General features: G+C 36.7%; 2 protein-coding genes across 2 annotated transcripts in view; both read right to left on the bottom strand.

Annotated features, from left to right (window-relative positions):
- The window catches only part of LOC142354122 (conserved oligomeric Golgi complex subunit 3-like), a 55,122-nt gene extending 47,652 nt beyond the window's left edge, over positions 1-7,470 (bottom strand). The window contains exons 1-4 of the mRNA XM_075406391.1: positions 7,311-7,470; positions 5,414-5,550; positions 1,796-1,889; positions 1,590-1,726 (exon numbers count right to left, since the gene is read on the bottom strand). Of these exons, the coding sequence (XP_075262506.1) occupies positions 1,590-1,726; positions 1,796-1,889; positions 5,414-5,550; positions 7,311-7,467 (525 nt within the window). The 5' untranslated portion in view covers positions 7,468-7,470. The remainder of the gene's footprint in view (positions 1-1,589; positions 1,727-1,795; positions 1,890-5,413; positions 5,551-7,310) is intronic.
- Positions 7,471-7,896: 426 nt separating this feature from the next.
- LOC142353998 (nonsense-mediated mRNA decay factor SMG5-like) lies at positions 7,897-11,530 on the bottom strand. Its single transcript, XM_075406246.1, has 2 exons — positions 11,142-11,530; positions 7,897-10,600 (listed from the first exon to the last, which is right to left on the bottom strand). The coding sequence occupies exons 1-2, from the start codon at positions 11,466-11,468 to the stop codon at positions 8,117-8,119; spliced, it is 2,811 nt and encodes a 936-aa protein (XP_075262361.1). The 5' UTR covers positions 11,469-11,530; the 3' UTR covers positions 7,897-8,116.
- Positions 11,531-14,511: the final 2,981 nt, after the last annotated feature.

The raw sequence follows: 14,511 nt of genomic DNA, 5'->3' as shown, positions 1-14,511 counted from the left end.
AAGAGCCTCGAATTGGCTCACTAATGTGTCACCAAAACGTTAAGGTTTCACGATGACAATCGCAATTGATAGACGGTTTGTGAATTTGATCCAGTTTGAAGCAAAAAGTACAAATATCCAATGACCTTGTAGGAAAAATGTACATTCAGCCCATGCCATCCAGTGCGCAAAAGGGGGTTGAACCTGCATGCGGCAAATTAAAGACACGTTCGCGATGACTGCATGACGTATAAGCTAACATCGACTCGAGTCATCAATTCAGTCGCTAGAAGGCAAAAGCATTAACAAATCTACTAGTCCTCACTGATAACAACTCGAGAAAAATTAAAGCGAATGGCTTGTGTGGTTCAACATTTAGCAGATCCAACTTCGAAGTGAAAGTTTTTTATCCGTCGGCCAAGTGATGTCAAAAAGAATCCAAGGACGCTTACATATATTGAGGCAATTAAAATCTAAAATATCAGCAACGCATTTTGGAAAATTTAAAAAAGTAGTTTTCTTCCGCTCTTGTTCTCCTGCATTGTTTGCACAGGCCTTCGTAATCACGCACTATAAAGCAACTAGAAACAAAAATCTCAGAAACAGAAACTCTCATTACATCTAAACGGACGCAATAACATACATTCAAACGGAGATAAAATTTGTACTAATTAGCACTGCAATTATATGTCTTAGAGGCTGCCGTGGTTATTAACATGCAATTCAGGTTGATAATAACTGTAGTTTGTGTATGTGGGAAAGCTTGAGCTAATTAGTGTAGTATGAATTTGCCGCGGCTCCTGGAGCTCAACATGTTGCTGTAAGTCTAAGATACAATGCATTTTCGATGTATATTTATACACGCTACCATTCTGTTTCATAGTGTGAGCTATCTGTACGGCTCATTGTGTGCATCATACACCTTTTTCAAATGTATCTTTTCAATGTGAGATTCTGGGCATTTTCGGGTTAAAACTTTTAGTTAGGGGTCAAAATCTCAATACCTTACCAGGAAAGAAGGTTTCACTTTCCACTTTTCTGGCTTTTGATTACTTCTGCTACTACTTTAGTGGACGATTGTCCTAGTACTCTTATCAGCCACAAAAAAATTGAAAACCATGCTCAATTCCGTGCAATAATATCTAGGCTTAAGTACAATTTTTCAATAAAATTAGGCATTAAAAATAACGTTTCTTCTCCATATCTTAATTTATATTTGTTTTTTTGTTTTGACAGGAAAACGTTTCTTTTTATACTCTACTTTTCGACACTGCTACGGCGGGCCATAAAATCTTTCTCGCGTATTTTGTAACACTGTAGTACATCAAAAGTTGATCAAAAAATCCCTATACTGTTTAAAGTCGTATGGACCATCTCCGACTTGATGTTAATCCTTTAAAATGCGCTAAATGTGGAAAATGAGACAAATAATTGTTCAGAATTAAATGTCACTTTAACCTTAAAATGTGCAAGTTCCCTATATTTCAGCCACAAGCAACCACGAACGCAATTATCAAGCATTCAAATTGTACGAATAGCAACAGCAACGAATGAAACCTTTCAAAAATGCAGCTCCAAATAACTTCTATTAATTCAAGGTGCAATCATACCTGCATCTCTTTTTCGTCTAGCATTGATTCCTGAATGCCTTTAAACCACGTCTCCAAAGAGAGCAATGACTCCACTGGTTCCTTCAAGTCAAACATCTCATCTTGATCAACCTCGGATGAACTCAATCCAGCTGTATCTGTAATAAAAAACTCCATTCGAAAATAATCAATGATATAGAAATACTCTTATTATTGGACAGATTTACTTGTAGAACTGCCAATTAACTGCCAATACTTATTAATCTGTAAAAACAGGAATATATTTTCGTTTATGTTGGATCTTGTGTTCCAGGGCACTTGCTTGAACAGCAAAAGCTCGTACAAATAGTATCCTTACGTCAGACTGCAGTCTTAAGCAGTTAAAATATATTTATATGTTCTCCCCTCTTCATAAGTTATAAACATACCCGGCAGATTGCGGGAAAATAGCCGCCGTTGATTCCAATAAGCATGATTGGGATTGAACGAATATATTGAAAAAAAAAAAGATTTTTGTACAAAAATATTTTTTAAGTCCGATTTATTTTGATGGCATTTCGTAGTTGAACATACTTCTGTTTCTTAGAGAGAGCCTACAGGGGCTACTATCAACACCAATAAGCATTAGAGGTGGTAACTAAGACTTATAGGAACGACGTTCAAATAGCGGGCATCTAAAATTGGGCTTTATGGGTTTATCCCGTTTCTATTTCTGACTTCAATTTTTTATACCGACTCTGTTCATTTTGAATTGCTTTGCTTAGCAACTGATGTTCAAATTCACTTTTAGCAGAATGAGAGAAGAGAGAAACTAGCCTAGAGAAGTCAAAAAGATTTCACGCAAAATGTCGAAAAAGCGGCAAAATGGTAAAGCGAAAAAAAGTTTGACGAAGTAAAAAAAACATAGCAGGACAAGTCCTGACGTACAATTCAAAGAATTTTCAATGACTAAACAGAAAACTAGACCTAGAACGGACTATGAATGGATTGGAAAAATCATTTAGAAAAAAATCCTATCCAAAAAATCGAAAAAACAGTAAAAATCAAAGTGAAATTGCCGCATGTGAACAAAAAATCGCTACCGATAAAGCGAATTTTTGTTCAAACACCATATTCTCACTCTACTCTAAAATTAGAGCGAAAAAATTTTACGCCGCAAAACCACTCGCTTTTTCGCTCCATTTCCTGTTTCGGCGTGACCAAAATCACTATTCCAATTTGACTTCAAAAATCATGAAAATATGTGAACAGATCTTAAAAAAAAACATAGCAGGACAAGTCCTGACGTACAATTCAAAGAATTTTCATTGACTAAACAGAAAAACTAGACTTAGAATGGACTATGAGTGAATTGAGAAAACCATTTTAGAAAAAAAACATAAAAAAAATAAGAAAAAACAGAAAATCAATGTCAAAATGCCGCATGTGAACCAAAAAAAACCACTAGCGAGAAATGAAAAATTAATTCAAACAAAAAACTAGGTCCAGAATGAGCTGTGAATGAATTGGGAAAACAATTTAGAAAAAAAATCCGATCCAAAAAATTGAAAAAACAGTAAAAATCAGAGTGAAATTGCCGCATGTGAACAAAAAACCACTACCGAGAAACCGAACTTTTGTTCAAACACCATTTTCGCACACCATTAATGGTGTAGCCATACTCCAATTGATTGACCTCATGCGTGACGAAAACGTAACGAAACATGGTAAGCACTCAGACGCCGTGCGGTAGGAAGGTAGAGAAATTACTGGAATTTTTCACTGATCTATCCCATAGTGGTAACAACTTCGGATATCCAAAAAAATCGTCAAAATGTCGATTGATTGTGAAAGGACAAAGCTTCAAAAACTCGGCAAAAATCTTAGAACATCGCCGAAAAACGACTGCGTGTGTTTTGAGTGTAAAGTAAAAAACGCGATAATCGCTCTGACAACTATATCGCTCTGACAACTACCACCAAGAAGGCATTAGACGCATAGCAAATTGTACAGAAACTTTTATGACAGCCATCTCATCGATTCGCCCGTCACCGGTCCCAACCGTTGTATTTGCTACTGACACGGGAGGACGAACTCACCATAAGGCAGTCATGGAATACGCTGCGTCGCTCGCTGCTGTCAACCCTCTTGCGAATGGAGACCTCACAAATGTTAAAATCAGCATATCCGAAGAAGAACGCAACGCTCGACATCAGAGGACAGACACCTCACGCTAACTGAAGGCAAAACATCAAACATCACGTCATCAGAAAAAAAGAGCCTCGAATTGGCTCACTAATGTGTCACCAAAACGTTAAGGTTTCACGATGACAATCGCAATTGATAGACGGTTTGTGAATTTGATCCAGTTTGAAGCAAAAAGTACAAATATCCAATGACCTTGTAGGAAAAATGTACATTCAGCCCATGCCATCCAGTGCGCAAAAGGGGGTTGAACCTGCATGCGGCAAATTAAAGACACGTTCGCGATGACTGCATGACGTATAAGCTAACATCGACTCGAGTCATCAATTCAGTCGCTAGAAGGCAAAAGCATTAACAAATCTACTAGTCCTCACTGATAACAACTCGAGAAAAATTAAAGCGAATGGCTTGTGTGGTTCAACATTTAGCAGATCCAACTTCGAAGTGAAAGTTTTTTATCCGTCGGCCAAGTGATGTCAAAAAGAATCCAAGGACGCTTACATATATTGAGGCAATTAAAATCTAAAATATCAGCAACGCATTTTGGAAAATTTAAAAAAGTAGTTTTCTTCCGCTCTTGTTCTCCTGCATTGTTTGCACAGGCCTTCGTAATCACGCACTATAAAGCAACTAGAAACAAAAATCTCAGAAACAGAAACTCTCGTTACATCTAAACGGACGCAATAACATACATTCAAACGGAGATAAAATTTGTACTAATTAGCACTGCAATTATATGTCTTAGAGGCTGCCGTGGTTATTAACATGCAATTCAGGTTGATAATAACTGTAGTTTGTGTATGTGGGAAAGCTTGAGCTAATTAGTGTAGTATGAATTTGCCGCGGCTCCTGGAGCTCAACATGTTGCTGTAAGTCTAAGATACAATGCATTTTCGATGTATATTTATACACGCTACCATTCTGTTTCATAGTGTGAGCTATCTGTACGGCTCATTGTGTGCATCATACACCTTTTTCAAATGTATCTTTTCAATGTGAGATTCTGGGCATTTTCGGGTTAAAACTTTTAGTTAGGGGTCAAAATCTCAATACCTTACCAGGAAAGAAGGTTTCACTCTCCACTTTTCTGGCTTTTGATTACTTCTGCTACTACTTTAGTGGACGATTGTCCTAGTACTCTTATCAGCCACAAAAAAAATTGAAAACCATGCTCAATTCCGTGCAATAATATCTAGGCTTAAGTACAATTTTTCAATAAAATTAGGCATTAAAAATAACGTTTCTTCTCCATATCTTAATTTATATTTGTTTTTTTGTTTTGACAGGAAAACGTTTCTTTTTATACTCTACTTTTCGACACTGCTACGGCGGGCCATAAAATCTTTCTCGCGTATTTTGTAACACTGTAGTACATCAAAAGTTGATCAAAAAAATCCCTATACTGTTTAAAGTCGTATGGACCATCTCCGACTTGATGTTAATCCTTTAAAATGCGCTAAATGTGGAAAATGAGACAAATAATTGTTCAGAATTAAATGTCACTTTAACCTTACCATGTGCAAGTTCCCTATATTTCAGCCACAAGCAACCACGAACGCAATTATCAAGCATTCAAATTGTACGAATAGCAACAGCAACGAATGAAACCTTTCAAAAATGCAGCTCCAAATAACTTCTATTAATTCAAGGTGCAATCATACCTGCATCTCTTTTTCGTCTAGCATTGATTCCTGAATGCCTTTAAACCACGTCTCCAAAGAGAGCAATGACTCCACTGGTTCCTTCAAGTCAAACATCTCATCTTGATCAACCTCGGATGAACTCAATCCAGCTGTATCTGTAATAAAAAACTCCATTCGAAAATAATCAATGATATAGAAATACTCTTATTATTGGACAGATTTACTTGTAGAACTGCCAATTAACTGCCAATACTTATTAATCTGTAAAAACAGGAATATATTTTCGTTTATGTTGGATCTTGTGTTCCAGGGCACTTGCTTGAACAGCAAAAGCTCGTACAAATAGTATCCTTACGTCAGACTGCAGTCTTAAGCAGTTAAAATATATTTATATGTTCTCCCCTCTTCATAAGTTATAAACATACCCGGCAGATTGCGGGAAAATAGCCGCCGTTGATTCCAATAAGCCTGATTGGGATTGAACGAATAGAATATATTGAAAAAAAAAAAGATTTTTGTACAAAAATATTTTTTAAGTCCGATTTATTTTGATGGCATTTCGTAGTTGAACATACTTCTGTTTCTTAGAGAGAGCCTACAGGGGCTACTATCAACACCAATAAGCATTAGAGGTGGTAACTAAGACTTATAGGAACGACGTTCAAATAGCGGGCATCTAAAATTGGGCTTTATGGGTTTATCCCGTTTCTATTTCTGACTTCAATTTTTTATACCGACTCTGTACATTTTGAATTGCTTTGCTTAGCAACTGATGTTCAAATTCACTTTTAGCAGAATGAGAGAAGAGAGAAACTAGCCTAGAGAAGTCAAAAAGATTTCACGCAAAATGTCGAAAAAGCGGCAAAATGGTAAAGCGAAAAAAAGTTTGACGAAGTAAAAAAAACATAGCAGGACAAGTCCTGACGTACAATTCAAAGAATTTTCAATGACTAAACAGAAAACTAGACCTAGAACGGACTATGAATGGATTGGAAAAATCATTTAGAAAAAAATCCTATCCAAAAAATCGAAAAAACAGTAAAAATCAAAGTGAAATTGCCGCATGTGAACAAAAAACCACTAGCGAGAAAGCAAACTTTTGTTACACCGTTCTCTCACTCAACTTTAAAATTAGAGCGAAAAAATTTTACGCCGCAAAACCACTCGCTTTTTCGCTCCATTTCCTGTTTCGGCGTGACCAAAATCACTATTCCAATTTGACTTCAAAAATCATGAAAATATGTGAACAGATCTTAAAAAAAAAACATAGCAGGACAAGTCCTGACGTACAATTCAAAGAATTTTCATTGACTAAACAGAAAAACTAGACTTAGAATGGACTATGAGTGAATTGAGAAAACCATTTTAGAAAAAAAAACATAAAAAAATAAGAAAAAACAGAAAATCAATGTCAAAATGCCGCATGTGAACCAAAAAAAACCACTAGCGAGAAATGAAAAATTAATTCAAACAAAAAACTAGGTCCAGAATGAGCTGTGAATGAATTGGGAAAACAATTTAGAAAAAAAATCCGATCCAAAAAATTGAAAAAACAGTAAAAATCAGAGTGAAATTGCCGCATGTGAACAAAAAACCACTACCGAGAAACCGAACTTTTGTTCAAACACCATTTTCGCACTCTACTTTAAAATTAGATCGAAAAAAATTCACGCCGCAAAACCACTCGCTTTTTCGCTCCATTTCCTGTTTCGGCGTGACCAAAATCACTACTCCAATTTGACTTCAAAAATCATGAAAATGTGTGAACAGATCTTAAAAAAAAAGACAGCGCCCCAATACAATTCAAATTCTTTGAATTGTAAAAAAAATACGAGCGCAATAATAGCCGGCTGAGAAGATGAGGGCGGCTATTAATAATAATTATTATTATTATCCAGCCCACTTCCACAATTACCTGGCTCCTTTGATGAATCCAGCATGAGATGGGGAGGGTACGGGGGTTCATATGGAGTGGCCGCCAGAGAGGCAATCAGCTGTCTCTGTTCATCATCCAGAAGGGGAGTCAGTCGAGCATCCCAAGTATCCACACCTGGGTGCAATTTGACCGACATGACCAATCTGGAATTAATAAATTGAACTGAACTGACCCAAACCGGTCTTTCTCAGTGTCCGGCTCCTAATATTTCCAAATCCAATAGACTCCTTATTGCAGGACAGTCAAAACTTTAATCAAACGTTTTATACAGGCTATTGGAAACTACCTCGTATTGAAAACGAAACACTACTCGAAAACCCTGCTGCCTATGACATATATTAAGTATTTTTTGCCCAACAACCAGCATTTATGACAACCAAAACCATTATTTGAGTTATTGCTGTAAATACTCTCCAAATAATTTTTATATCCTAGTCCCAAGCCTTCGATTGAGATGTTGGCAGCTGCTCATTAACTGCAACGCATAGCGCTATAATCGCCAGCCATCATTATCATTATCAGAAATCGAAGATTGTAGAGATCGTGGTATTAAAACAAACCTCGATTTGTCTCTGATAAATGGATTTAATTAAAATTCATTTTTTTCTCAAATTCTTCTCATTAATTTAATTGTTTCTCAGCCAAAATTTCTTGTCATCTAATTTTTGTTTACACTCAACAAAATAATTTTCCCTCCAGCAGAATTTCCAACTCATTCCGTTGTTCAAGCACACCATCATGTTTGAAATTTTACTTGACAGCTGTCACACAATCATGTTCCACAATCACTTGGCGCTGAAAAATGATTGACAAAATCTATCCAACACATCATGTCCAATCGGACTATCGTCTCCTAAACTGTTCAAAATAACTCCCATGTTCGCTGGATCAGGCGGATTTTCAAAAAGCAGCGTCGCCTGCTTCATCTCGGGCGAACCCATATCGTCAGAAGCAGTAGGCGCTTGTACAAAATAGTTCGCACATGACAACATATCGCACAAACTGACCAACTTTCTATTTCTTCTCCAATTAAAACTGACAGAACTCAAATCAACCAGCGAGTATTCGTAATCCTTTTGAGCCCTTACACATGTGTTGCTAGTTGACAGAGCGTTTTCCAGGAATTTGATGGCGTCACGCGCGCTTGGCTGTTCTCGTTTCATTGAATCGAGGCAGTTAAGAACAGTTTTGCACACGATTATAATTACTCCTTTCGACTCAGCCAGCCTTCGAATGGCATCTAGGCGGTTTGTAAAACAATAAACTTCAGGTATGACAAAAGGTAAGTTAGCTGAAATTTGTTCAACTTCCCTTTTGAGTCGTTCAACTTCAGATTGGAGGCGTAATTTTCCCATACTTTCCATCATTCGCAGCTTTCTTTTTTCTTTTTCTGACATGTCGACTTTCAAGTCAGGACTCAAATGGTCAGTCAAAGCAAGTTCAATTCCCGAATTCTGAACGTACAACGAAAATTCATCAGCGTTAACTTCCATATTGCACAAAAATTCGGAATCATTTTCGCATTTTATAACGTCAAATTCGCCATCGTAAGTCAGTTTTTGCAAAAAATCGTGGAAAACAGCAAGCTGACAAAATCTTTTTTCCTCGTTTTCCAAACATGAATTATCAAAATCAAGAACTTGAAATCTTTTAGCCAGAAATTTTACATTTCTCAAAGCAAAATCTTCAATCGTGGCGTTTTTGTAATACAAACGTTGAAAATCTTTCATAGTGAGTTCCGAATATAAATCAAGAACATTTATTCGATTCGTTAGAGTTGTAAGGTAATAAGTTAATGAGAAATACTTCATTTCGTTTTTGACAGATTCATTTTCAGCTAACCACTTAACCATCACGTTCATAGATGCCATGAGCTCCGGATTATCAAATACCGATCTGAATTTAGTTTTTAAGTCGTTTCTCTGTTGCAGTACAGTCCTGTAATGAGACAAGACTGGAACAGAAATATTAGATAAATGAGGTAACGATTTTGCCACTTCAAAATTATGCAAACTTGATAAGATTTTCGAACCGTCAACACCATTATCAGGTATGACTTCAGAACTAGTCGGAGATTCGTTTGGAGACTTTTTACACTCCTCTTTGATTTCAGTTTGCTCGCCTGCTAAACTACTACTTTCATTTCTATCATCGTCAATACTTTTAACAGGCTTATCGCAACTTTCATCTGATAAAATTTCAATTGACGAGTTCGAGCAAATTTCATCATCATCATTTGATGACGTCATAGAGTCCTCATTGTCTTTGAATTCAGTGTTGGTGGAATACAGAGACATTCCCAATGCATTACCGCCTTCATCTTCGTCGCTTAGAAGGTCTGTGGACATTCTCCGAACCCGTCTTCGCCTGCGATGTCGACCTCGGGTTCTCTTCGGCGCCTTTTTGGGAGCCGCGGTCGTTAGATATTCAGAGTGTGAGCCTTGGACACCAACTTCACATTCCGATATCCCTTCCCTCGAGATACCGGCTTTGCTGCAAATCTGATTGAAGTAGTAATCTATGCGTATGACCGACAAGTGAACGATCAGCCCAAAATAGGAAAGTACAAACGCAGTCACAATCTTCCTTTTATCCGAACTCACTTTCTGTAAAAACTCCACGGCAATAATGCACATAACAACCGAGTTGAAAATAATCGTGTCATTCAAGTAATAAGATGTATAATGCATTGCGCTCAAGAAAAATTTGCAAAGCTCTGAGAAATCAGACAAGACATTAGTGAATGATCGGAACATTTCAGTTAGGCTCAAGTCAGATTCGTTTTTGAAAGTTATGGATCCTAAGACATAGATCAAAGATGAGCAAAACTTTTTGCATAAAATTTCCAAAAAGTCTTTTGGCGTCATTGCTGTTACCGAAGTAATGGCCGATGATTCTTTGTACAACCTTGCGTTCTTGCCTAAAATTCGATCCAAATTAACTTTAGCCTTTGAGCAGTCTTGCGCAACATGAAGCGCTCTGAAGAACCAATAGACAGAGTCAATTCGGAAGTTTCTCGTCAACATCAAGGTGCCCAATTGACAAAGAGGTTGTGTTGATGCCGAATTGACTGCTTGCGCCTGCATGTAATTTCGCTTTGCCATTGATTCAAACGTTGCTGAATTGTCGATTTCGAGCAGATAGCGACAAATATCGCCTTGGCATATTAGTACCTTCTCCACGACACGAGCGTTCTTCTTGGAATGTTCTTGGGTAGTTTTATCATCCCAATTGCTGTTCCAATCAATCAAAGAACTACGATCTTTCGACTAAAAAAAATGAAACAGTCAAACAACACAATTGAAATAGTAAGAATTCGTTTGAAAAGTAATCTACATTGAAATCCCATATGAAGGCATAACTGCTTTTGCATCATCGACTTCGAATTAAAATCTGTATAGCGCATTTTTATTTTAATTTCTGGTAACAAACTGCTTCCATAGCACGCAAAGAGAGCAATTTGGATCAGGTGAGAATCGAAAAACTTAGGAAACGTGATTGGAAGCGATCCAAATGGTACACTAATCAATTCGTACAGTTCTCTAACTATTATTTAGATACGAGTAGAGCTATAGGACCACAAAACATACCCTTAATGACCTCGTGCTTTACCATTTATCCCGTTTTTGAGGGCGAAAAGACCAACAGATAATTGCTAAAAATTTCTTTGATCGCAATGAAACATAGGATGACACACAAACATGGTCAGTAACAACAACAGAACCAAAATAGTTGCCACAAATTTTGTCTGATTACTTTTAAAAATGAATCTTCAGTAGAAAATGAAATTCTGAAGATATCCTTACTTACAAGTCGCGTTGAAATTGTTTGAAAAAATGAGTACAGAGCCAACATAAAATTTTGACAGTCCACTTCACCGGTGCTTCCCCGTTTCAATTGCTTCCAGCATCTTCTGAGATTAGCTATTGTAGAATAGCATATCTTCGACCAGAAAAGTGCAAGAATTCTTATCTGCAGATCTTCGTCGTTCACATTATTTGAAAGAAGAATAATTGTTTCGCTTTGTAATTTCTGTCTTTTCAGGTTCATTTCAGGATTAATAATTGTTGGCAACAACTTGCACTCACGTATAGCGTCGAAGTACAACTGGCAGCGCTCATCGTAGCTACGCGACATTTATATCTAAAAGCAGTAAAAATTGGCGAGTAGCTAATTCCAGATTGTTTTAAGTTTTTCGAATCTTTTCCGTTTGTGCCCCCCGTACGCCATGTACCCCCAGTTGCAGAGCACATGTCATTACAGTAAATAATTGTATAAATATGGCACGTGCTTTTTGGTTGACTGAAACACTTACACTGCCTCTTTCCCCACTAAATTCCATCTATCTCTCAACTTCTTCGTTTTTCTCAGTTTTAGTGAAATTATCTCAAGTGCAACTCCAATTTGGGCAATATTGACCCAACACAGAAAATCCCACTGAGGTAATGCACATCAGCAAAATTTCAGATCAATTTGATTTAAGTTAACTTACATTTTCATCTAATTTCCTTTCTCTAATTCTACTTCGCATTCGTACGCATATCACTGGTTCCACAAATTCAGTAAAACTTGGAAATCATTTCTCCCCAAAGAGATTGAAATGTAAATCTCTACCATCATACAATTCATCTCTAACAAAACGAACAAAAAGACATTACAAATCAAACTTCTCCTAAGGAGGTGTTGATACTTGAATGGGATCTGTTGTTGAAGATGGGAGGATGTTAGTTTGACTCATCTACTTTTGCCATTAGTTGTGTTCTCGTGCTTCCTGTTTTTCGTTCTACACTTTCTCAGCTGATGGTTTTATAATATCATTTATTGACATATTTGAACAATACGAAATGCTTTATAAGGACGTAGTGTTGGGAGGGCCCCAGACCAGCTAATATTCAGCCAGAAGAGGAGCATTTCTTAATGTAGTTTTTGTTTTTCAAAAAAATCCAATGGCTCACAGCTATGCAATTTTACAGTTATTGCCACTGGATTTAATCAGTACTTTGATTCCATTTTTCAATAAAGAACAAAATATTTGACAATTTCTCTGATTCTGCAACATTGGTGTCAAGGAACAGGGTCGAAGAAAGGTCGAAGAAGGTCGAAGAAAAAAACTATAAAGCAGGCTACCCACCTTACATTTCTTCCGTTAACAGAGTTGAGTCCGAACATTCAAAAAAATGGAAAGAAAATCTTATAAAAACAACTTCTTTAAAAACAGCATTAAACCCGATGTATCGTCCTACAGACCAGAAACTTTTATCTAAGTTTTCACTTTGTTTAAAAAATGGATTCTTCTTAATCGTTATCCTATTATTTTGCCACCAAAAAACAGACATTAATTTGATTTCATGAAGCAGCGCTCAATGCTTCTCATTCTTTCAGCATACGAAATTGGTATGCCATTCATTAGATAATAACAATAAGTTGTTCTTTTCATCTTGATTTTTAAGGGGCTTTTAATCCGTTAGAAGTAGTAGTTGAAGATTCTGGGTATCCAATGTTGTCTGCACCCTCGTTTGTTAGTCCAGGCACAGTATCTTTTTGCAAGGATTGCAATTTCCACATCTACAAACAATACGCCATGTGCATTTGCCATTGACATTGAAGGAGATCACAAAATAGGGCGAGTAAAGCTTTGATATTGTAATTTTGCAGAACTCTTCACCAGCTTTCTGACTTCTTTAATTATGATGTTATGCAGTATTTTATTGAAAAACAATGTTAATTTGGATTCGGAGGAAAATTTCTGCAACTCCTCTATTCTTATCTTACCAATGTACAGTGAAATAAAATCTATGAATCCAGATTCATTACTATTGCAAGAAAATTCCTCTCTTCCTCTGAGGTTCTGTTCTTGGAACGTTATTATTCTTAGTATTCATAAACGACATCCTTGTCAGTACTGTAAACACCTCGCGATTTTTTCTCGATGTCGACCTTCAAAACCTAAACCATTCACTTCCTGAACTTCAAAATCAGTGTAAATTCTACAATTCGTCCCAATCAAACTGCGGGTCTTTCCCATTATAAACCAAATCTTAGTTGTCTGATAACCTATAGCCTGCAATCATGATAAAATTACCATAATGGGGGCTATAATTTCAAAGGGGGAGCGCTATATCTTAATTTTTAAAAGGCTTATCTTATAAATTTTTATTAGTAGGAGTAGTTGAAGATTCTGGGTATCACATATACCCAAGGGTGATCTGCATCCGCGTTTGATAGTCCGCACACTATCTTTTTCCAAAGGATTGCAGTTTCCACAGCTACATACCATACGCCATGTGCATTTGTCATTGACTTATGATGTTATGAAGTATTTTATTAAAAACAAAACACGTTCTGATGAATTCGGAGGAGACTTTCTGAAACATTGAACTTTACCAATGTAGAGTGGGATAAAATCTATGAATCCATTTTCATTACTATTGCATCAGAATTCCCTTTGTTCCTCCGAGGTTCTGTTCTTGGAACGTTATTATTCTTAGTCTTCATCAACGACATCCTTGTCAGTAATGTAGACACCTCGCAATTTTTTCTCGATGTCGATCTTCAAAACCTAAACCAATCACTTCCTGAACTTCAGAATGACCGGTGTAAACTTTACAATTCGTCCCAATCAAACTGCGGTTCTTTCCCATTATATACCCCATCTTAGTGGTCAGATAACCAATAACCCGCAATCACGATAAATATAACATAATGGGGGCTATAAATTCAAACGGGAGAGAGCTATATTTTAATTTTTAAAAGGCTTTTAAATTTAAGTAGTAGGAGTAGTTGAAGTTTCTGGGTATCACGTTTACCCACGGGTGGTCTGCATCCTCGTTTTTTAAACCGCACACTATCTTTTTCCAAGGATTGCAGTTTCTACAGATACATTCCATACGCCATATGCATTTGTCATGGACTTATGATGTCATGAAGTAGTTTACTAAAAACAAAACACGTCCTTTTGGATTCGGAGGATACTTTCTGAAACTCTTTGAATTTTACCAATGAATAGAGAGATAAAATCTATGAATCCATTTTGATTACTATTGCATGAGAAATTCCTCTTTTCCTCAGAGGTTCTGTTCTCGGAACGTTATTATTCTTAGTATTCATCAACGACATCCTTGTCAGTACTGTAAACACCTCGCGATTTTTTCTCGATGTCGATCTTCAAAACCTAAACCAT

This window comes from Convolutriloba macropyga, chromosome 15 (assembly GCF_964194025.1).
Source record: "Convolutriloba macropyga chromosome 15, txConMacr16.3, whole genome shotgun sequence".
Taxonomy (NCBI): Eukaryota; Metazoa; Xenacoelomorpha; order Acoela; family Convolutidae; genus Convolutriloba; species Convolutriloba macropyga.
This window is presented reverse-complemented; position numbering and strand designations above follow the sequence as displayed.